At 41.5% G+C, this 25452-nt stretch overlaps 1 protein-coding gene across 1 annotated transcript; it reads left to right on the forward strand.

Annotated features, from left to right (window-relative positions):
• Positions 1-162: 162 nt before the first annotated feature.
• LOC311235142 (uncharacterized protein) lies at positions 163-13839 on the forward strand. The gene is made up of 5 exons (XM_084322493.1): positions 163-263; positions 1254-1630; positions 5877-5984; positions 11123-11230; positions 13786-13839. The coding sequence occupies exons 1-4, from the start codon at positions 170-172 to the stop codon at positions 11174-11176; spliced, it is 633 nt and encodes a 210-aa protein (XP_084178619.1). The 5' UTR covers positions 163-169; the 3' UTR covers positions 11177-11230; positions 13786-13839.
• Positions 13840-25452: the final 11613 nt, after the last annotated feature.

Genomic DNA, 25452 nt, shown 5'->3' on the forward strand with positions numbered 1-25452 from the left:
ACGTCAAATTGCAGAAGCTCACAGGGCCATAACCTCTGGTTCAGAGACCTTTGCTAGAATATAAACCTAATTTGGTGGGAAATTAGAAAGTGGGTAAATACTTTTTCATGCCACTGTAAATACTTAGTTTCTGTCTCTCTCTGCCCCAGATCCACCCAGTGACCTACTGATGATTAAAAAAGAAGAGGTTCAGGACCCTCTAGAGCCACCCATGGATATTTACACTGAGCTGAAGGAGGAGCCCACAGACCATCAGGATATCAGTATGTTACCTTTCTTTTTCTTATCTTTATTTTCTCTTGTTGTCCTTCCTCTGTTGCAGCAAAGTTGTATGCCTTCTTATTTTTGTATAAAGAAAGTCATTGTTTTCTTTTCGTCGAAAACGTACCTACTCCGTGAGTGACGTCTTGTCGGGTTAACCCGCCATCACTTGAGCGCCAATCACGAGTATAGTCTGGTTTTAATCGTTATTTCTTTTATTAGCGATATCCATTCATTTTCATCCATCCAGCCTGATGTTATCGTTGGGAATGGGTCTGAGCTCGCAAAAGGGAAAATACCGGCGCCTACGCCTTCGGCTGGTATTGCACTCCACTGGGAATGGTGTATTTTATTTTCTGGGACGATCCAAGCCATGCAGGCATGGTTTAAATACTCAGGTGAGGTAACCTGTTTCAACGATACATCTGCGAGGCTGCCCCCCCCCCCCTCAATATGCAATGCTGTTGAACGTGGCACGGACCTCCACGCCCAGTACTTCAAAGAGCCATAACCTCTGGTTCAGAGACCGTATAGCATTGCTAGAATATAAACCTAATTTGGGTGTAAGAACTCCACACATACATTGTATGGCCCCATAAAGTCAGAGCCCCATTCATTGTCTATGGAGCAGCCCCAGATTTTACATCCCAGTGACATCACTGTTTGGAGGGTTCTCTCTGCCTCTCTCTGATTTATAGCTTTAGGAAAGAGTCGTGTGTGTTCACAAATATTGACTGAACTGTCCTGGTGCACAGGAAGAACACGGTGTGAATTCTTAAAATGGGTGGCATTCCCCTTTTAAGGGGGTTTGGGTCTAGGTAAAGAACACTCCTCTCTAGTATACTGTAAGTGTGGTTCATTATGTATTCCACTGAATGTGCCAGTTGGTGTTTGACCAACACTAATAATAATCAAAGTTGATGCAAGGTTGGTGTCAAATAGTTCCAAGCTTGTGTTGTGTTAAGAAGTCTATTATCTGTTCTTTCCTCCAGACCCCCCACAGCTCTCTGTCTGTAAAGAGGAGGTTCCCCCTGATCAGCAGGAGAGGAGCCCCAGTCTGGACCAGGAGGACCCAGAGCCCCTAAAGATTAAAGAGGAAGAGGAGGAAAACTGGATAAGTCAGGAGGAAGAGCAGCTTCAACGACCGGAGGAGACTGATACCAACGACTCAATCTTTACTATAACCTGTGTGAGAAGCCTCCGTGATCAACACCAAAGTCAATCCTCACATCTTAACCATACTGTAGAAGAGAACAGAGAGGGAGAACCTCTACCCAGCACCTCAACTGAACAGATGGAAACAGAAGTTGATGGAGAGGACTGTGGAGATTCAGAACCAACCAGTGACTGTCAGCCTCTCTCTGCAGCTGTGAGTGAAGACATTGACAGGGATGATGATATGGTGGAGAGTGGAGGACCTCAGTCAGGTTTAAAAACAAAGAAATCAAAGATGGCAAAAAAACAGAGTTCTAGTATCGGTTCTAAAGGCCAGAAATCTAAGGAGTCGTCTCATCTGAAATCAGCCAGTCAGGATGTTGCTACCTGTAAAGTGTGTGGAAAATCTTTTACCTATTATGCCAACTTTATGAAACATGTGAGAAAACACATTAGGGATACACCATGTGTCTGTGGTGTGTGTGGAAAACCTGTTGAGTCCACAGACAGTTTGGTGAATCACCTCAAGTCTCACAAAACATACAGTTGCAGTGTGTGCCACAAAGAACTCAGTCCTAGAAGTATAATAGCTGTTCACATGAGAATCCACACAGGAGAGAAACCATACAAATGTAATGTTTGTGGTAAAGAATTTATTCAAACTGGAAATCTGAAAACCCACATGAAAATTCACACAGGGGAGAAACCGCACAGTTGTAGTTTTTGTGGTAAAGAATACTATCACGCTACAAATCTGAAAATCCACATGAGGATCCACACAGGAGAGAAACTAAATTGTAGTGTTTGTGGTAAAGGATTCTATCACACTGGAAATATGAAAGCTCACATGAAAATTCACACAGGGGAGAAACCACACAGTTGTAGTTTTTGTGGTAAAAGATTCAATCACACTGGCTCTCTGAAAATCCACATGAGGATCCACACAGGAGAGAAGCCGTTCACTTGTAGTGTTTGTGGTAAAGGATTTACTCAAACTGGAAGTCTGAAAGTCCACATGAAGATTCACACAAAGGAGTAGTAGCCAGCCATACTCTGGTAATGTTCGTAGCAAGAAATGCAATACAAAATCTAAGGATATCCCAATTGGATCCGACCGATCGGAATCTGAGCTGATCACAGCATATTTTAATTGATCATTATTGATCGGTGTCTGCTGTATTAAGCCAGATCAAATTCTGATAATTTTTTGTTCAAAACTAAATGGAAACCCTTAAAGAAAAGCTGTGATGTAAGCTATTATTTTTCTCTAAGATAAGATATAATTACCAATAGAGCTGTGAATCTTCACTGGCCTCACGATTCGATTACGATTCAGCTGTCCACAATTCGATTAGATTCTACGATGCATCTCGATGCAGCTCAATAATATATTACATCCTCAATTTTATAATCTATATTACTGCACATGGCTACTTTTTCATCAATTAATACAAGCAGTCAGATATTCACTTTTATTTAGAAAGTTCTTAAATCAGAATGTCAAAATAAATGTCTTTACTAGTGTTGCATGATACAGATACTAGAAAGATATCTCGATACCCAGCTGTTAAAAACGGTTCAATACTCTATTTTATTAGTATCAATACTTTTATAATAGCCTGATGCTGTATTTTCTATGAGTTGAGTGGATGCATGACCAGAGCACTAGCTTTAATAATATAATAATTATATTTTTGATTTGTAGGGTGCTTTATAGTTGTGGAGGAAATCCCAAAGCACTACATTGTAAAAGAACATAAAAGCTAGCAAGAGTAAAAAAAAAAAAAAAATTAAATTACTATATCGATTATTTTCTGTCACTGCATCGATGCAGAATCGTCCACGTCCGCATCGCGATGCATCTTAGAATCCAGAAATGTCCACACCCCTAATCACCAAGCATATCTTACCTACATTGGATTGGTTTTCCTAACTTGAATATACTTGAAGTGTGCACTGTGCAGCTGTATTATCTAGGAAAATACAAATGTCAGAACAGGACTCCGTTTCAGGCAGATACTCATTATTTGATGACTCTAATCGGGATTGGGGGCAAAGAAAACTTGATTGTGACATCCCTAGCAAAATCCTATATGGCATCATTAATATTCATACAGGAGAAAGACAAATACTGTATGTTTGTAGCTAAGGATTCAGTGAAACATGAATGACTCATGAACATCCAAAAAGGAGAGATAGAAGTACTTTATTGAGGAAAATATCACTACTGTATTCTTTGTAAAAGGAATTTTTATCTTTTTTTTTTTATCCACTTTTTCTCCCCATTTTCTATTTTTCTCCCATCCCAATTTCGTGTATCCAATTCTTCCCTCCCCTGTCTTGACGTTGCTAGACTATGCCTCCCACAGGTCGGTTGTAGTGAGGACAGAAGCCTTGCATCACGTGTCCCCTCCGGTACACGAGGAGGCAGCCTGTTGCATCTTTTCACTGCAGCAGCTCGAACTCTCAGTGGCGAGGAGTAACGCGTGGGAGGCTCACGCTGCCCCTGTCACTTCCTGCTTCCGTCCCACCGGCGTCACCAAACCGACCTGTAGGAGTCGCTGTCCACAACGTCAAATCCCCACCCACCGGCTTTCCCACCCTCTAACACTTGCCAATTGTGTTAGTATGAACGACCGGCCAGCCGGTAGCAAAGCAAAGAGCGCGGCTCGAACCCAGCGTTTCCTGCGTTAGAGGCGAGCGCCTTGCCCACTACACCAATCAGCCGCGCCATAAAAGGAAATTATTTAATATACTGTATCCCATCTGAAGGATCACTTATCACTAGGATCACAGGATCACTATTCACGCAGAGACCCTTCAGTTGCATTGTTTGTGGAAAAGACTTTTGAATGTGAAGACTCAAAGGGGTTTCATGTAAGACATGTTGTGACCTGCGCCCGCTGCTGATGCCCATGTACAACAACATATCATGGAGGAGGGAGCAAAATGGCCTTTGTTTTCAGGAGAAGAGTAGAACAATATATAACAATCTACATTGTATTGTTTAAACATGCCTGGCATTGTGCATTTGGTTTGAAATGTGTTTGTAGGAATCAGGAAATTGTAATAATAATAAATAATAATTGTATAATTAAACTGCCCAACAGTTTATAATTAATCAATTAGTCGATTGACAGAAGATCAATGTGAACTATTTTGATAAAGTTTTTCATAATTTTTCCTGTCAAAATATTTCATGGTTCTTCTCACTTCTCACATGTGAAGTTTTGCTGCTTTTTTTTTTAATCGTGTGGAGATTTGGACTGTTGGTTGGACACAACAAACATTGTGAAGGTGTCACTTTGGGCTCTGGGTCATTGTGATGACATTTTTCATTATTTTTACAAACCAACCAATCAATGGATTAACTCATTGACCGCCACGCTGTTTTCGCATCTCTACTCAATGGCGCCAGCGTTATTGACCATTTTACTGATGTTTGCGGACCAATCGTGTGTTCTGTATTATAGCTATGGAGACAATAGTATGGCTCATTTGACAGGCATTGTTTATAGTCCAACATTGACGAACCAGTTAATTTCTACATACTGTAGTTTGTGTGCTATTACACGCTAAACATCGCCCCTTTCCAAAATAATGCAGTCTTTTTTCATAGATCGCAAGGTATGACGCGTTATATGCATTATGCCCAAATCGTTCGGGTTGCTCGTACAGCCTGAAACTCCAAATACTTCCAAATCAAAGGTATATACCATGTACATAATCATCAAAGGGGGGGGGGTATTTTAACTCTAAACTGCGATCGTTACCAAAACCATGTTTTAGGTCCGGTAAAATACGACACTGTGATCAGTACAAAAACAGACATAAAATAGACATAGAATAGACCTTACCTTAGCCAGAAGGTACTCCAAAAAGAATAATCCCAGTGATCCCATTGTGATCGCGATTACTTGTGTATACTCGTGTATACAGGAAATAGGTTTGAGGCAATAAAATCTCAGAGCGATCGCTCTGTCCTGATTCCCTCTGAGGGGGAGGAGTTCTTGCAGACAAAAAAAGTGGCCCCACACTAAACTATCAGTTCAAAAGGTAGGCGATACTGCCACCTGGCAGGATTCGATCGTCATTGCAATTTTAACCTGGCAGCGGTGCAAGGGAGATACAGGGAGGTCCGCGCAAGTGGTTAGAATGGGGATCAGAGGAAAAGGATCAAAACCAGAGTAAAGTCGGGTTTGGCACAGAAAGAGTTAATGGAGAAAATAATGAGCAGATGAATCCAGAATCAAAATAATCATTAGTTTCAGTATATTTTACTCATTATACTTACATACTTTTACTTAAGTACATTTTAATACTTCCTCCAGCATTAGTCTTAGCTTTGTAAAAATGTCTGCAGATTTGCATTGTAGCAAAAAGTTTCATTTCTTTTTAATTTTGAGTGGACTTGAAATCTTTTCACTGTTAAAAATTATTTTCTGATGTTTATTTTTCAGAAAGAACAACAGTGCTCCAGTGACGGTACCGTTATCCTTGACCCCACTCCAGCTGATGTTGACAAGGACACAAGTGTACCTGAGCTCAGAAGAACTGACCGTGTAATTGTAAGTTTATTTGCAAAACTTGACATTTTAAAATAAAAAAATTTATATAAGATTTATTTTAGCATTTTTACAGCTTTTACAGGCAGAGGGGAAGAATGGGAGAAGATGTGGGGGGAAGACATGCAGGAAATGTCGCCGGTTCCAGGAGTCGAACACTGTACGGCTGCGTAGCACCACAGTGCTTTATGTTGTGCGCCACCCTGGCGCCCATAAAACTAGACATTTTAACTAGTGCTGTCAGGCGATTAAAAAAATGTATCTAATTAATTACAGGATTTGTAATTAATTCATCTAATTAATCGCATTTTAATCGCATAGATTTTTCAGGTCTGGTCAATTTGAGCATGGTGTTATTCACAGTCAAAGATACATTTTTTTTTATTGATATTCTCATTTGGTTCATTACAATTGACTAAAAATAAATGTTTCATTCAATCAATCACCGCGCAGATTGATTGATTGAATGAAAATGTTATTAACAGATTGCAGAATGGGTACAATACAGTACGGCTCAATACACACAATTGTTAAGGGGATGCAGACCAGAGAGTCTTTCGTCTTGTTTACATCAGGGTCCCCCATTTTCAATTCATAATGAATTGTAAGTAAGGGTGCACCTTGCACCGTGCAATCCGTTCTTTGTGGATCTAGCCCACAGTATTTCTGACACTGGGAATACATTCCCTGAAATTCATAGATGTCCCTAGAATCAGATACCAAGAACATGCAAATGGACCATATTAAAAAAAAGTCTGTAAATATGTATTCTACATTCTTATGGAATGAATGATACAAAAGAAATTATATATTTTTTTTAAACTTTTTTTTGTAATTAATTATGAGTTCATTTTCATAACGTGATAATTTGCTGTGTAATTAATTTATCTAATTAACGCGATAAACTGACAGCCCTAATTTTAACATAAGAAGTTCCATGGTATTGACTGCGATCATGTTTTTTCCTGCATCCTCCACATCAATACAGGGTGTCCGCGGGTCCTTATAAAGTCTTAAACAGTCTTAAATTAAAAAAGTTGAGATCCAAGGCAGCTCTACAAGTTTTAAAATGCCTTTATTTTATGGCTCACATTATTTAGAGAATTTAAAATAAACCGACATGTTTCGGCCTACACAGGGCCTTCATCAGGGTGTTGACAACTGCGACCAAACAAAACTGTGACTAATAAAGAAAAAAGAAAAGACAGAACTCTTAAATTAAACTTTACAAATATAAGGCCACCTCTTAACTGGCGCCCCCAAAAGTGGCAATTTTTTTTACTTGAACTTGAGGACTGCATACTTTTTTTGCAAACCAAAATACTATACTTTATACTTATAGCACATGCATGAGCCTGGTCTGAAGTTTCTGATACAATAAAGCAAATTCACTTTTAGTGCTAATGAAATAGAGTAACATAGGTCTGAACATTAGTTGTAGAAAAACTTGTTACTCACGTTTTCTGTAGTAGTTGCAATATCCAAAAGTATATTTCCAGAAAAATTTGTATGGCTGAAAAAACACCCTGTGTCCACAGCCTGAAGTCTTGTGTAGTACATGTCCAAATTTCATAACAATCCATACAGAAATGAGTGATTAAGTGCGATTTTGGTAAAAAGATAAGACAAAAAAAGAGCTCAGAAAACCATTTCCTCATTGACTTCAATGCATTCGACGGAAAATTCTCTTCCTTTTTTCGCTTGTGACTTTTCACCTAGATCCCTGATTCACTCATCCCCACGTGGGGTACCATTGGAAAGAGCCATACTCATTGCTTACAAGTTACAACCCTGTCCAATCATTTTCGAGATCGCCAAATGATTGACGGAGGTAGAGGCTCAGGAGTCGGGAGTGGTATTTGAAAATGTTTAAGTCTGTCGTGTACTTCAGCGCACGCCTCACATATCGGCATGTAACTCGAGAACCGCTGAATGTATGTCACCTGAAACGGCAATCAACAGGCAACAGATTCGGCTTTAATTCGATCAATATATTGTATTAAAAAATATGCACACCCGAACCGCTAGAGGTCGCCAAAGTGGCGTGTCGTGCTGGTGGGCAAATCGTCCTTAAAACGGTGCCAGTTAAGAGGTTAAAAGTAATTAAATTGTCTTAAATTTGAATTATGAGGTCTTAATTTCAACAAACATTTTATCAGATTTGAGTTATTTTTTTATTTAATTTTTTTTCAGAATAAGTCGAGTTTTTCTGCAGCAGAATCAAATGTTTTGATAGCCGATAAAACACTAAGCCTACCTATAGTTATGCTGAAGCTAATATACGTACCTTTATACTTACCTGATACACTTACCTGTTGGGAAAACGTATATCCTAGATTAACCAAACTCCCTTTACTTACTTCTCATATTTACCTGTAGAGAGACCTGTAGAATGTATTGATATTTCTGATCTTTAAATGCTTGTGATTTGACCAAATACTTTTGTTTTAGCTTAACAGACAAATGCTTCGATACACAACAGAAGAATCTCTATCTGTGGCCAATGAAGATGAGTATGTTCCTCTCTCTGCCGAAGAAACAGAAAGTGACAGTTCAGCAAATGTCAAACAGCACAAGGGTAAGAAGAGAAAGGTCCAGAAGACAATTTCACCTTACTCTCAGAAAATACATGCCCATGCACGAAAGAGAAGGCCTATGACAGGAGAATCCTCTTCACCTGATAGTTCTGATGTGACGGCCATAATGCTGAAGAAGAAAGACACTTTAGCAGAAGATATCAAACAGCACAAGGGTAAGAAGAGAAGGGCCCAGAAGACAACTTCAGCTAATTCTCAGGAGGTAGAATCTCTTTCAAGTCGTGATATCAGCGAGGATGAGTATGTCCCTCAATCTGCTGAAGAAACAGAAAGTGACAGTTCAGCAGATGTCAAGCAGCATAAGGGTAAGAAGAGAAGGGGCCAGAAGACAACTTCAGCTAATTCTCAGGAGGTAGAATCTCTTTCAAGTCGTGATATCAGCGAGGATGAGTGTGTCCCTCAATCTGCTGAAGAAACAGAAAGTGACAGTTCAGCAGATGTCAAGCAGCATAATGGTAAGAAGAGAAGGGTCCAGAAGACAAATTCAGCTAACTCTCAGGAAATGCATGTCCATCCACAAGAGAGAAGGCATATGACAAAAGAATCCTCTTTGTCTGATAGTTCTGATGTGATGGTCATGACGCTGAAGAAGAAAGAACATGGTGGCAGACTGTACAAGAAAAGGTTCTACTGCCTATTTTGCTCTAAGCCTTTCGGAAAAATGGCACGCCATTTGATATCAAAACACAAATATAAACCAGAAGTGGCAAGAGCAATTACATTTCCAAAGCAGTCTAAAGAGCGAAGAATACAGTTAAGTTTATTGAGAAATAGAGGGAACCGTGCACATAATAATCAGGTGCTTAAAGAAGGAAAAGGAATGGTGATACCCTGTCAACAACCCAGTGTACCTATAAAATCCAGTGAGTACACGCACTGTGTAAACTGTGAGGGTTACCTGAAGAGGAAATCCCTATGGAGGCACATGCAGAGATGTTTAAAGCCAGGAGTCCAGGCCCTTTCTGCATATGCTCAGCCAAATCCAGACAGTAGAAATGACCGATTTTCGAAACTGGTGCTTGACAACATGCATGGAGACGAGGTAACAAATGTTGTCTGCAAAGAGAAAACCATATTAAAATTAGGGGAACACCTCTTCAATAAGCATGGGCATGATGTCACAAAACTTGAATACATCAGACAAAAGATGCGTGAGACAGGGCGACTAGTTCTCCAAGGAAAGAAAAATGGCAAGTTGAAGATTATGTCAGATTTCTTTGTACCAGCTAATTTCCCTCATGTGATAGAAGCAGTGAAGAATGTGGCTGGCTTGAATGAGGAAACAAACATATACAAAACACCATCTTTGGTACTGAAGTTAGGCCATACCCTGAAGAAAATGGCGAATATTATTGAATGTGAAGCAATGATCTCAGGTGATGAGAATGCCATTCACAATGTGCAGGTGTTTAAACAAATCTGTGACACTAAATGGAAAGAGTGTGTGTCATCCCAGGCACTCAGGAATTTGAGTGAGGCTAAATGGAATACTCCACAACTTCTTCCCTTTGCTGAAGATGTGAGGAAAGTGCACCAGTATCTCAACATACAAAGGAAGGAGTGCCAAACAAAACTCAAAGAAGAACAATCTAAGAAGCACTGGGCAGAACTTGCAAAAGTGGCACTTTGTGAGGTGATCATTTTTAATCGAAGGAGAGAAGGAGAAGTATCCAAGATGTCCCTCACTGCGTTTACCTTGCGAGATACCTCTGTGACTCATCCAGATGTAGAGCTTGCTTTGTCCGACCTTGAGAAGAAGCTCTGTAAGCACTTCCAGCTAGTAGAGATAAAAGGCAAACGTGGAAGAAAGGTCCCCATTCTCCTCACACCTGATATGTTGTCATCGATGGAGTTACTTGTCAAGACTCGCCGGAACTGTGAAGTGCCTGATGAGAATACGTTCATGTTTGGGAGACCACAAGCACTCAGTCACTTCAGAGGATCAGATATTATTCGTCAGATTGCTCATACCTGTGGGGCAAACCACCCAGAAGCATTATCCTCCACTAAGTTGAGAAAACACATGGCCACTATGTCCAAGGTCCTCAACTTAAAGGACAATGAAATGGATGACCTTGCTGACTTCCTTGGCCATGACATCAGAGTACATCAGCAGTATTACAGGCTCCCAGAAGGCACATTACAGCTGGCGAAGATCAGTAAAATCCTCATGGCCCAGGAACGAGGTCAGCTGTCTACATTTCAAGGAAAAGATCTTGATGAAATCAACATTGATCCACAAGGTAAATACATTTATTTACACACAGGGGTTTCCCTCCATAGAGACATTTTCCCTGCCAAAGAGATTTAATCAATTACTAAAATTCTAAACATATCAGATTGAATTCTCCAATGCGGTTTTATGACCAGCAGCACCCATTGGTGGAGAGTAGTTAAGACTGTAGCATCATATAGAGACACGTTCATATTAGCCGTACAGCCTCAGCTCATTACTCCTCTCCCTCTGCCCTTTTGTGCAATATTGCTTTCTTAAAATGGTTTGTGCGATCTAATTGTTTTATCCATATGATTGCTGTTTCCCAGAGAAAATGGCTGTGGACAGTGATGCATCAGACACTGAAGATGAGGGTGACATGACTGTGAAGGATGCTGTGTCTTCTTTATCTTCACCTTCATCTTCACAATCATCAGGTATGTAGGCAACTATTGAGAGGGAATAATAGTAAAACTAGAAAAGGCTAAGTATTCTGAAAACCTTTAGTGTGCTTATTGAGATTTGGCAGTAAGCATGATAATAGTGTGTTGCCGTCAGCAAGCAAACTACTAACAGTGAAGATATAAACTAGGGCTGTCAGTTTATCGCGTTAATTATATTAATGAATTACACCGCAAATGATTGTGTATGAAAATTAACTCAAAATTAATTACAATAAAAAAATAATAATAATAATCATTCATTCCATAAGAACGTAGAATACACATTTACACACTTTTTTTTTATATGTTCCATTTGCATGTTCTTGGTATCTGATTCTAGGGACATCTATGGATCTCAGGGAATGTATTCCCAGTGTCAGAAACAGTGGCGGCTGGTGAATTCATCATGGGGGGGGTGGAATTAATTAGTATCCCCCTCTATCTCTCCTTCTCTCTCTTTCTCTCTCTCTCTCACACACAGCGCGACGTGGAATCGATTTGTTACACAGACAGACAGACAGACAGACACACAGACACACACACAGACACACAGACACACACAGACACACACACACAGACACACACACAGACACACAGACAGACACACAGACAGACACACACACAGACACACACACACACACAGACACACACACAGACACACACACACAGACAGACAGACACTCACTCACTGTCCAGACTGCATCCAGCTAAGACAGAGTATAGCCTACCCTAGTTCGAGAAGCTTTGTGGTCCAGGCTTGAACTTTCCATAAAAGTCTCCATATAAATCTATTTAGTTAGATCCAACACTGTCTGAATGTACAGTATCTTGTGATTATTATCAATTTCCGACAACTATTTCCTAGTAGCCCCTCGAATAGCATCTGCAGAGCCAGAGCCCAGAGCACAACGTCTGGGGACGCGATGTCACGTGCCACTCTCAGCCAATAGTGACTGCATCGGGCACTCGAGCAAGCGCCCTCTGGTATCGTATTTGACAGCGCTATGTTGTACGTACGTATTTATTTATACGTATTTGCATTTTGCCATGTGAGTTGCGCAATTACGGCGGAGCAGAAATGAGCGCTCATGAAAACGGAGTGGAGGGGGCTAGGCGCCGGCTCGGCTGGGGGATGAATAGGCTGCTTCCTCCTCATGCAAATAATTCTTTCTTCTTCTTTTAACCAGGGAGGGCGGCGCTCTAGCGCCCACTATCGGCCAGCCGCCACTGGTCAGAAATACTGTGTCCGTTACTAGGCTTGAGTAAATTGTAATGAACCAAATGAGAATATCAATAAATATTTTTTTTTTATCTTTGACTGTGAATAACACTATGCTCAAATTGACCAGACCTGAAAAATCTAAGCAAATTAATAGATGGAAGATGATTAAACAGAAGGTTTTGTAGATACAGTACTGAATTCTGCCATCCGGACACATGCAATTTGAAATATGATTATAGAATATAGAATATCAGGCATAACATGGTTATGCGATTAAAATGCGATTAGATTAATTAATTACAAATCCTGTAATTAATTAGATAAATTTTTTAATTGCCTGACAGCACTAATATAAACTAATAATAATTAGTGCTGTCGGGCGATTAAAAAATGTATCTAATTAATAGCCTAGTAACAGACACAGTATTTCTGATACATTCCCTGAGATCCATAGATGTCCCTAGAATCAGATACCAAGAACATGCAAAAACATTCAACATGCGGGGGGGGGGGGGGGGGGGGGGGGAAACTATAAATGTTTATTCTATGTTCTTATGGAATGAATGAGATAAAAAAATATATATATATTTAATAATTTAATTAATTTTCATAACGCGATAATTTGCTGTGCAATTAATTAATCGAATTAACGTGATAAACGGACAGCCCTAATAATAATAACACTGTGCCTTTTGGCAAGCAAAATAATAAGATATGCAACATAATAGTGTTTTATCTTCAGCAGGCACACCAATGAAGTAAAGAAGCGTGATTTGCCCACTAATGATTACTTTCACTGTATTGAATACTCATGTACTAAAACACAGCTATTATTATTACAAATCGAGGGTGAAAAAGAAATCCACTACTGAAGTTGGACAAAATAATGATCCACATCCAGCCAAAAGTAATGATGGCATGGCCATGACCACAGTTCTTTGACATCATCGATCTCTTCGATGACATCACTTACATTTCCAGAGCCGTTTCCAGGAACAGACAGACACACAGACAGACAAAGCCAGTTATAGACTGCTCTGCCTGTCAGTTACACCATAAAAAAGATCTTGTAAGTCATTATAATGAGAAACTCAATAATTTGACTTCCCTTACAAAAAAATGTCACATGTGGAAATGCCATGTGGAAAAGGTGATCTTGAACCATGTGTGGCTTTGGGACACGTGTTTTACACGTGAAAACGTCACATGGAAATTACGTGTGGAAAACGGAAGTTACCGTAGTTTTGTAACTATGGTTCACTTAGGGAGGCGTAGCCTACTGCCATTGCTCAGTGACTTCTAAATGTTGCTCCATGTGTTTTAATAGGTAGGTCGGATGAAAAGATGCCGTTGGTCGGGGAGCCCTCTGGTGAATCACACTCAACAGAAGGTAAGCTGTTCAAAGATTTATCTGTAGCTTATGAATGGAACAGTCTCATCTGGTGTCTGGAAACCATAAGAGTGACAGAACAGGTGAATGGAGGCTTGAGACAGCATCCTATCAACCACCTAGAGAACACTAGCAACCATGTAATAACCCCTTAGTCACTAGTACATCCAGGCAACCATATAAATGTACTATAGCAACCACCAGGTACATCATGGCAAACGCATTAAAACCTCCAAGCAACTACATCTTACAACCTAGCTTGTTGCTCTATTAGTAGTACTACAACTGCTGCAATGACTACTGCAATTAGCCTACTCTTAGTACTAATAAATTAGTATTAAATAAATTACTTTAAGTGCTGGTAAACCTTGTCTTCATTCATACTTATGCTACTACCACCTATGTTTCTACTGCTATTTCTATTTCTGGTATTACTGACGGTGTTGGCCCAAATATTTCTGCTAGTGCTACTACAGGCTGCTCTACAAGTGCTTTTAGTATTGTGTGTACTGACTTGTCATGTCACACGACACTTTATTTTCCTCGTCTTCAAGAACATTGAGTTACTGTCTCACTTTATTCAGGGTCATCACAAACCAAAAAAAAGATGTGGTCTGAAGAAGAAATCCAGGCTGTGGAGAAAACGCTCATGGACTGCATCCGCTCTTGGAAACTTCCCGGCAAAGCACAGTGTGTCAAGTGCATTGAGACTTCACCAATAGCACTTAAAGGGAGGAGTTGGGAAGTAGTGAAATTTTATGTAAAAAACCGCATTGATGCTTCAAAGCGAAAGTCTGTGAAGCAAAGGTGTGTGTGTGTTCCTGTGTGTCGCCCATCTCGCATGCGTGTGTTAAACTGCATGACAAATAAAGACTTCTTCTTCTTCAGAGTGCCAACAGCTGATCAAGTGACTCTGTTTGACGCTGTGCTCTCTTCTTCTTCTCCTCAACAGAGTGTCAACAGCTGATCAAGTGGTGCCTGGCCCTGCGGCCCTCCGACCGGCCGAGCCTGGAGCAGATTGCCGACCACCCCTGGATGCGCACAGCGGCGCTGTCATCGCCCGTCGACTCGCCCAAGCCAGAGCACCCGCGCCACCACCACCTCCACCCCATCGCCACCGGGGACATCCGCCTCAGGACCATGGACACAGACTCCTCGTCAAGCACCAGCTCCAGCAAGGAGAGTCTCTGAGGCAGAGAGAGAGAGCTCCAGCACACAGCCAAAAAAAAACTAGACACTCTTATTGGGGGGATGTGGAGGGGCGATGCTGGGATATGGACTGAAGGCTTACAGCCTGGGAGCCCTACTGCCCCCTGGGGCTTGAAAACAAAAAGTATGCGTGTAGGGAATTTCTAATTTATTCTAGTTTGTTCTTCCCAATTCTACTTTTTTCTTTTTACAACACATTTGTATTGTTTCCTGATGGGGAACATGTAGCTGTTTTGGGGCGGTCTTACCAGCAATATTTTTTTTTATTTTTTTTTTACATTAAAAATTTTGTTCGCAGGCTGGTATATGCAGCTGGCGAGGCTGTCCTATTCAGTCGTTGGCTGCTCTCATAGAGCTCGGAGAAACCTTTTTTTGTTTTGTATTATTATTGTTATTATTATTTAAATGTTTTAATTTGGATTTTGGAGTGCCTTTTTTTGGAAAGCTGCTTTTCCGGGAGCGTGTGTGGGGGAGGGGGGGGGGGTCTTCTCACCAATGGAAGTTTTTGAATCTTTCCTTTTGGCCTGGTGGCTGAGATGTATGTGTGATAGTTTAGAGTTTAGAGTCACAGAGCTCCTTTATTTATTTATATTTTTTACCTGTAAAGAGGTTGGTTTCAAGTTTCAAGTTCAAGTTTCTTTAATAGTTGTCATACAGAAGTACAGAATACTTTTATACAAAATGCTTCTTACTGTTACGCTCCAGAGACAAGATAAGTATGAAATAAAATAACATAGTATAGCATGTAAATTAGAAGTAAAAAAAATTAGGTCAGTGTTCAGTATAGACATATGTACAATGTTCGATGCAGAATAGACGTAACTGAGTTACCATATAATATACAATACTATGCAGTGTACTAATATACAATACTATATAGTGCAAGGCAGAAATGGGATGAGGTGCAATTTAGGTACAATTTACAGTAGGTGTACGAGTTGTAGTGCAAATCCTTTATCAATAAATATAAAGTGTGTTTGTGTGATCTAAAGTGTGGAGAGTGGGTGCTGCAGTGTGTTGTTTGTTTAAGTGAGTGTGTGTGTGTGCTGTGTGCATTTGATGGTTGTTGCATAGTGTTTATTGTTCGTTTAGCAGCCTGATGGCCTGGGGATAGAAGCTTCTTCTGAGTCTTTCTGTGCTCGCCTTAAGACTCCGGTATCGCTTGCCTGACCGCAGCAGTTCAAAGAGGCAGTTGTTCGGGTGGCTCGAGTCCTTAATAATTCTCTTAGCCTTCCCCCTGCACCGCTTGTTGTAAATGTTCTGGAGGGTGGGAAGCCCCCCTCCAATTGTGCGTTCGGCTGAACGTGTCACTCTTTGTAGTCTGCTACGGTCTTGTGCAGTGCTATTCCCAAACCAGGAGGTGATGTTGCCAGTCAGGATGCTCTCTATTGTACATGAGTAGAAGTTCCTAAGGATCTTCTGACTGACTTGGAACTTCCTTAGGCGCCTGAGGAAGTAGAGGCGTTGTCGTGCCTTCTTCACAACACTGTCAATGTGTGTGGTCCATGTCAAGTCCTCGGATATGTGGGCTCTGAGGTACTTGAAACTGTTCACTCTCTCAACCGGTGCCCCGTCGATGCTGAGGGGGCTGTAGTCCTTGACCCCCGACCTCCTGAAGTCCACAATCATCTCTTTTGTTTTGCTGACGTTCAGGGAGAGGCAGTTCTCCTGACACCACTGTGACAGATTCTCTACCTCTTCCAGGTAGGCCCTCTCGTCGTTGGCAGAGATCAGGCCCACCACTACTGTGTCATCAGCAAATTTGATGATTGTGTTGTTGTTCCGCTGTGCCACGCAGTCATGTGTGTACAGGGAGTAGAGGAGGGGGCTCAGAACACAGCCCTGGGGGGCCCCTATGTTGAGCGTGATGGATGAGGAGGTGCAGTTGCCTGCTCTTACCACCTGGGGTCTGCCCGTCAGGAAGTCCAAGACCCACTGGCAGAGGTCATAGTTCAAGCCCAGGTCCCTGAGCTTGGCTATGAGTTTGGAGGGGACTATGGTATTGAATGCTGAGCTGTAGTCGATGAACAGCATTCTCACATAGTTCCCCTGCCTCTTGTCCAGGTGTGATGCTGCTGTGTGCAGCACATGGGCTATGGCGTCCTCCGTGGACCTGTTGGGGTGATATGCAAATTGCAGGGGGTTGTGGGGGTTGTGTGGATAAAGTGTGTTTAGAATGGGAACTAGCTACTATCCTCCTTGCATACCGTTATTATATGCAAACAATGTCACTTTACTAATATCTTCCTAATTGTAGAAATTCTGAACCAGGATTAAAACCGTAGTTGGGTGTAAGAGCTCACATAAACATTGTAAAGTTAGAATCCCATTCATTGTCTATAGAGCAGCACCAGATTGTACATCCTAATGACATCACTGATTGGAGGGTTCTCTCTCTGATTTCTAGCTTTAGGAAAGAGTGGTGCATGTTCAAAAATACTGACTGAACTGTACTGGGACACAGGAAGAACATGTGAATTCTTAAAATAAGAGTCATTCCCTTTTAAATGCACTTGTCACTTTATTCCACTCAGGTTTTACATCTACAGAGTTATACACTGTTCTATTCTATTGGGTGAAAAGGGGTTATGTTTTTATGTTGGATTTGTTTATGCTAGTTGTGCTTGTTTTCATCATGGTTCTGTAATTAGCACACAGAGTTGGTAATAAAGTATTCCATCTTCATTGTATTGATCTGACGAAGATTTAACTGGATCAAAACGTCTCGGTACAACTGCAAAATAAAAAAAGATTTAGTTCCTCAGTCCTTGTGTACTGGTTCTGCATACATGCATGTCTGGTTCTGCATACATGCATGTCTGGTTCTGCATACATGTGTCTGGTTCTGCATGTTAAACACGGTCTCATCAGCAAATGTGAAAAAAGTACTAATCGACCACAGGAAAAAAGGTACATAATGTACGTTGTGTTATAACCATAAGTAATATATTTTCAAATTGTGTATGCAAAGTACCAAAACAAACACCACAACCAGGAGATGAACCAACAATCATTGCAGTTGCTGGGCTCTCACTATGATTATAGTTAGAGTTAAGATTAGTTTTAACATTTTCTTAAAGGTTATTGTTAAGACATAAAATTAGGGTTCCATCCTCAGCAGGGCAACTTAAACGTTTTCTGAAAACAAGTTTAAAACTTTTGAATAAGTAATACATGTACTTATTTGTAATACATACACATGTTACATGTTCAATACAATACATAAATATAGTACTTATGGCTATAACATAATGTACATTATGTACCTCTTTTCCTGTGGTGGATTGGTACTTTATATATTTTAAGCGAGATGGCATGTCACACCCACATAATAAACCTCTCCATAAAACAGGGAAACATCCCCAAATATTTCAAAATTGCGAGAGAATTAGACCCAGGCAACTACCGCCCTGTTTCTATTCTTACCTCCATCTCGAAAGTTATGGAATTTTTTTTCTACGAACAGGTTGAAAAGTACATTGCGGAAAAAAAGCTAATCTACGAATTCCAATCGTATTTGAACCAAATGAGAATATCAATAAATATTTTTTTTTATCTTTGACTGTGAATAACACTATGCTCAAATTGACCAGACCTGAAAAATCTAAGCAAATTATAGAGCAGCCTGTAGTAGCACTAGCAGAAATATTTGGGCCAACACCGTCAGTAATACCAGAAATAGAAATAGCAGTAGAAACATAGGTGGTAGTAGCATAAGTATGAATGAAGACAAGGTTTACCAGCACTTAAAGTAATTTATTTAATACTAATTTATTAGTACTAAGAGTAGGCTAATTGCAGTAGTCATTGCAGCAGTTGTAGTACTACTAATAGAGCAACAAGCTAGGTTGTAAGATGTAGTTGCTTGGAGGTTTTAATGCGTTTGCCATGATGTACCTGGTGGTTGCTATAGTACATTTATATGGTTGCCTGGATGCACTAGTGACTAAGGGGTTATTACATGGTTGCTAGTGTTCTCTAGGTGGTTGATAGGATGCTGTCTCAAGCCTCCATTCACCTGTTCTGTCACTCTTATGGTTTCCAGACACCAGATGAGACTGTTCCATTCATAAGCTACAGATAAATCTTTGAACAGCTTACCTTCTGTTGAGTGTGATTCACCAGAGGGCTCCCCGACCAACGGCATCTTTTCATCCGACCTACCTATTAAAACACATGGAGCAACAAATATTTTTTTTTATTTTTTTTTTACATTAAAAATTTTGTTCGCAGGCTGGTATATGCAGCTGGCGAGGCTGTCCTATTCAGTCGTTGGCTGCTCTCATAGAGCTCGGAGAAACATTTTTTTGTTTTGTATTATTATTGTTATTATTATTTAAATGTTTTAATTTGGATTTTGGAGTGCCTTTTTTTGGAAAGCTGCTTTTCCGGGAGCGTGTGTGGGGGAGGGGGGGGGGTCTTCTCACCAATGGACGTTTTTGAATCTTTCCTTTTGGCCTGGTGGCTGAGATGTATGTGTGATAGTTTAGAGTTTAGAGTCACAGAGCTCCTTTATTTATTTATATTTTTTACCTGTAAAGAGGTTGGTTTCAAGTTTCAAGTTCAAGTTTCTTTAATAGTTGTCATACAGAAGTACAGAATACTTTTATACAAAATGCTTCTTACTGTTACGCTCCAGAGACAAGATAAGTATGAAATAAAATAACATAGTATAGCATGTAAATTAGAAGTAAAAAAAATTAGGTCAGTGTTCAGTATAGACATATGTACAATGTTCGATGCAGAATAGACGTAACTGAGTTACCATATAATATACAATACTATGCAGTGTACTAATATACAATACTATATAGTGCAAGGCAGAAATGGGATGAGGTGCAATTTAGGTACAATTTACAGTAGGTGTACGAGTTGTAGTGCAAATCCTTTATCAATAAATATAAAGTGTGTTTGTGTGATCTAAAGTGTGGAGAGTGGGTGCTGCAGTGTGTTGTTTGTTTAAGTGAGTGTGTGTGTGTGCTGTGTGCATTTGATGGTTGTTGCATAGTGTTTATTGTTCGTTTAGCAGCCTGATGGCCTGGGGATAGAAGCTTCTTCTGAGTCTTTCTGTGCTCGCCTTAAGACTCCGGTATCGCTTGCCTGACCGCAGCAGTTCAAAGAGGCAGTTGTTCGGGTGGCTCGAGTCCTTAATAATTCTCTTAGCCTTCCCCCTGCACCGCTTGTTGTAAATGTTCTGGAGGGTGGGAAGCCCCCCTCCAATTGTGCGTTCGGCTGAACGTGTCACTCTTTGTAGTCTGCTACGGTCTTGTGCAGTGCTATTCCCAAACCAGGAGGTGATGTTGCCAGTCAGGATGCTCTCTATTGTACATGAGTAGAAGTTCCTAAGGATCTTCTGACTGACTTGGAACTTCCTTAGGCGCCTGAGGAAGTAGAGGCGTTGTCGTGCCTTCTTCACAACACTGTCAATGTGTGTGGTCCATGTCAAGTCCTCGGATATGTGGGCTCTGAGGTACTTGAAACTGTTCACTCTCTCAACCGGTGCCCCGTCGATGCTGAGGGGGCTGTAGTCCTTGACCCCCGACCTCCTGAAGTCCACAATCATCTCTTTTGTTTTGCTGACGTTCAGGGAGAGGCAGTTCTCCTGACACCACTGTGACAGATTCTCTACCTCTTCCAGGTAGGCCCTCTCGTCGTTGGCAGAGATCAGGCCCACCACTACTGTGTCATCAGCAAATTTGATGATTGTGTTGTTGTTCCGCTGTGCCACGCAGTCATGTGTGTACAGGGAGTAGAGGAGGGGGCTCAGAACACAGCACTGGGGGGCCCCTATGTTGAGCGTGATGGATGAGGAGGTGCAGTTGCCTGCTCTTACCACCTGGGGTCTGCCCGTCAGGAAGTCCAAGACCCACTGGCAGAGGTCATAGTTCAAGCCCAGGTCCCTGAGCTTGGCTATGAGTTTGGAGGGGACTATGGTATTGAATGTAGACAGGGTCAATTTTCAGAAAATCATAACCCTGAAGGCATTTCGTGTTTATTTTTGGTACACAACATTTCTAGGGGTATTAATGGGTGCTGAATCCAAATCTGCTGTATACCAAGCTCAAAAATGTCAAATAAGGCCTCAAAATTGAGAAATCCAACATGGCCGCCAACGCCAGGCTGAAATCTATTTAAGTGCATATCTTTTTTACTAAACAAGGTAGAAACATGAATGAAATGTGTTTTTATATGTTTGCATACATGAGGAATTTAAAATCATATCCTGATTTTAGATCAGTTGTGAAAATGTTGCTTGAAACTCATATTTATAGCAGAAACTGTGGTTGTTATTGATGCATAACTCATCAACCAAATAAGAAAGAAAAGCAGGATGATCCCAGGCCATGGATTTATTCATCAAACTCTTTTCTCTTGAATTTTTTTAATCAACATGCCATTTATGCAAATTAGATAGTCCTTAATATGCGTACAGTAGCTTAGGTACAGTAATTTATTGTCAGTCATCAATCGTATTCAGGCAGGTGTCGCAGGTGTCTTGCAGTTGCATGATTCATCCAATGCCACTTTTCCTAAATAGAATAGATTATAATATAATATAATAAAATAAAAATATTATTTTACCATATCAATATAAGTGAATGTTCAAGTTTCTTTATTAGTTGTCATACAGAATACTTTGTATAAAATGTTTCTTTCTGTGTTGCTCCTGAGAGTGTGCTAGATAATAACAAGATAGTATAAAATAAGTATAATAAGTATAAAATAGAAAGTCAAGTACGTAAACAAGTGTAAACAACAAAATTGTTCAGTGTATCTATATATACAGTACAGCTGGTACAAGAATGGTGAAATATAGCTTAGCTTGTGGTGCCACCTTGTAGTGGTGAGGTGCAATAAGGAATGAGAATGATGTGCAATTTCCTTACCAATAATATAAATATAAAGTGTAAAGTGTGTCTAAAGTGGTAAAGTGGGTGCTACAGTGTGTTGTTTATTTAAGTGAGTGTATGTGCGCTGTGGGTGTGTTGATGGTTTGCTTATTGTTCATTGTTCATTCATTGAGCATCCTGATGGCCTGGGGATAGAAGCTCCTTCTGAGTCTCTCTGTGCTTGCCATGAGACTCCGGTATCGCTTGCCTGACCGCAGCAGTTCAAAGAGGCAGTTGTTTGAGTGGCTGGAGTCTTTGATTATTCTCTTAGCCTTGCCCATGCACCGCTTGTTGTAAATGTCTTGGAGAGTGGGAAGCCCACCTTCAATTGTGCGTTCGGCTGAACGGGCCACTCTCTGTAGTCTGCTGCGGTCTTGTGCAGTGCCCAAGTTCCCAAACCAGGAGGTGATATTGCCAGTCAGGATGCTTTCTATTGTGCATGAGTGGAAGTTCTTGAGGATCTTCTGACTCACGTTGAACTTCCTTAAGCACCTAAGGAAGTAGAGGCGTTGTCGTGCCTTCTTGATAACACTGTCAATGTGTGTGGTCCATGTCAAGTCCTCGGATATGTGGACTCCGAGGTACTTAAAACTGTTCACTCTCTCAACCGGTGCCCCGTCGATGCTGAGGGGGCTGTAGTCCCTGACCCTGACCTCCTAAAGTCCATAATCATCTCCTTTGTTTTGCTGACGTTCAGGGAGAGGCTGTTCTCTTGACACCATCCCGCTAGAACCTTAACCTCTTCCAGGTAGGCCCTCTCGTCGTTTGCAGAGATCAGGCCCACCACTACTGTGTCGTCAGCAGATTTTATGATTGTGTTGTTGTTCCGCTGTGCCACACAGTCATGTGTGTACAGGGAGTGGAAGAGGGGACTCAGTCAGGACACAGCCCTGGGGGGCCCCTATGTTGAGAGTGATGGATGAGGAGGTGCAGTTGCCTGCTCTCACCACCTGGGGTCTGCCCGTCAGGAAGTCCAAGACCCACTGGCAGAGGTCATAGTTCAAGCCCGGGTCCCTGAGCTTGGCTATGAGTTTGGAGGGGACTATGGTATTGAATGCTGAGCTGTAGTCGATGAATAGCATTCTCACATAGTTCCCCTGCCTCTTGTCCAGGTGTGATGCTGCTGTGTGCAGCACATGGGCTATGGCGTCCTCCGTGGACCTGTTGGGGCGGTATGCAAATTGCAGGGGGTCCAGGTTGATGGGGAGGGAGGAACAGATGTAGCATCCGAGGTTGGTGGCAGAGTCTCTTGTGGACGGCCTTTGCAGAATAACTCCCACACCCAGACCAGGCTGCAGAAACAAATGAGTGGGGGGGCATAAAATGTTCTCGGGGGGGCACAATGGTTTTTCAACACAGGTTCCCTTTTATACGTTTCAGCTGGGACAACGGCGCTGTGGCTTGCTTGGCGCTGCCCACGGTGCTGAACTAAACAGCAGAGAGGCAATTGAAAAATCTAATTTCTCTCTATCTTAAGAACATTCACTTGTACAAAAACAGACTGAACGGATATATATAACAGTCAGACCTGCTGGGGCAGCGGACTGAGAGCAGGGGACACAAACAGGCTGGATAAGATGGTCAGGAAGGCCAGTAGCGTGGTTGGGGTGGAGCTGGACTCTAGCGAGGGTGGCGGAGAGGAGGAACCGTGCTAAGCTCCAGGCCATCAGGGAAAACCCCTCCCACCCACTATACACAGACTTGGCTGACAGGAGGAGCATGTTATAGGCTCACACTACCTAAATGCAGCACTGAACGGCACAGGAAGTCCTTCATTCCGACAGCCATCAGACTATACAATGCATCACTGTGCCTCACTGCATCACTGAGCACAGAGTGACAGTTACGATCTTCCTGAACTCTTACTTTTTAAACAGCACTGTGCAATATTACACCTACTGTAGACTTCAGTATATTTTTACTGTATTTATTTACTGTATCTTTTATTCTATTTCATTGTATTCTATTCTTAGGCCATTTGTTTTGTTATTCTTATTCGTGACTTGTTCTGTCTAAATGTTTAATGTTGAGTGATTTGCAGTGTCAAATTTCCCTCGGGATAATACATTTCTATTCTATTCTATATCTTTGAAAAGTCTCCATTTATTCAACACTTCTGAATTCACTGACAAACTGAACTGAACTGACAAAAATAAGGTGCATAAAAAAGCAAACAAAATCCCTCCATAGGCTACTCACCATCATTAGTAGAGCGGCAAGCAGCGTTTTGGGACAGAGTGAAATCTTCTTACAACACTGTCCCTCCACTCATTCCTGAACTTTTTTGTTAAGTCCTTTTCAAATGCCAACTGAATTAAATTGGCCTTGCGTCGATGAAGCATACTAAGGCGATGTTCTGTAAAGACGTTCTTGAGGGTAGAAAACGAATTCTCACAGAGTGCCGTGCTAGCTTCAGTAGTGTTGTTGTTGACATCAGTGCCCACTAGGGCTGTCCCCGAATAAGGATTTGGATAGTTGACTTTGATTGACAAAAAAAAAAAATGTTTTACCAGGGTGGGCACAGCTGACTCAGTGGGCGGGCCCGGCCCCCTAATGCCCGCCCATGGCGCCGGGTCTGGGCACACCATAGATCTTGCAGATGAATCTCTCTGTTGATGTCACAAGATCTTCTGTGAAAGGGCACTTCCCAAGGCCAGCAAGATCAGTGTGATGGTGCTTGAACACCTGCCAGGCTGTTTTCTTTCCGTGACCACTGAACTGGGACACACTGTCACATCCGGTGAGGGCATGGAAGGCAAGGATTGTGTCCAGTTGATCATCAGATAGTAGCTTTCTAATGTCATGTACTGGAAAATATTTTGGATCCTTCGATGTCCCAGCTTTCATGTAGAGATGCGTACATCGGATTCTGTCATAGTGAGCCAAGAGTAGAAGCAGCACATCTGTGTCACGCGCTGACACAACGATTGTTTCCACTGGAGCCTGGATGAGAAAATCAGACGTGTATCAGCTTCCTCATGGTCAGCACTCAGAGAGGAGACTTCAAGATCTGGATCTGTTGACTTGACAGTTGTCCCTTCAGCAAACCTCTCTGATACTACAACTACAGGTTCATCATCCGGGCTGTGTTCCATCAAGTGGTTTGAGAGTAGTTGAGCGATATCTGATTTGTTGTCTTCAAGGGCCATGAAGCTCGACCAATCGGCAGGAAGTGGAACAGACTTGTTTTTGATTTCACGACGTACTGGTCTGTGGCGCTGTTTGCGTTTCACCCTTGTGCCTGTTTTGATGGATTGGTCATGGTATCTGTCAAAGACGACATCTACCCTCTGGTATTTTGCTCCCATCTTCAACACGGTGTCAGTGAACTTGTTGGCATAGTCACCAAATGTTGTAGTGTCAGGTGGCTTTCCGAGTGCCATTACCAGAGCTTGGCCATCAATGACCAGGCAGCTGGGTCCCTGAAGGGTAAGATCTGCAGGGGTTTTAACTTGTTTCGTCAGTATATTTGCGAACACAGACTTGTTGGTGGAATGTAGACTCT

The sequence above is a fragment of the Notolepis coatsorum genome (assembly GCF_963971535.1).
Source record: "Notolepis coatsorum genome assembly, chromosome: 10".
Lineage (NCBI taxonomy): Eukaryota > Metazoa > Chordata > Actinopteri > Aulopiformes > Paralepididae > Notolepis > Notolepis coatsorum.

Bases quoted from the DNA above. Each gene is read 5' to 3' on its own strand.
- LOC311235142 (XM_084322493.1), top strand. From the start codon at position 170: ATGATTAAAAAAGAAGAGGTTCAGGACCCTCTAGAGCCACCCATGGAT. The intron at 264-1,253 runs GTATGTTACCTT...TCTTTCCTCCAG, and splicing joins CACAGACCATCAGGATATCA to ACCCCCCACAGCTCTCTGTC. The intron at 5,985-11,122 runs GTAAGTTTATTT...GCTGTTTCCCAG, and splicing joins GAAGAACTGACCGTGTAATT to AGAAAATGGCTGTGGACAGT.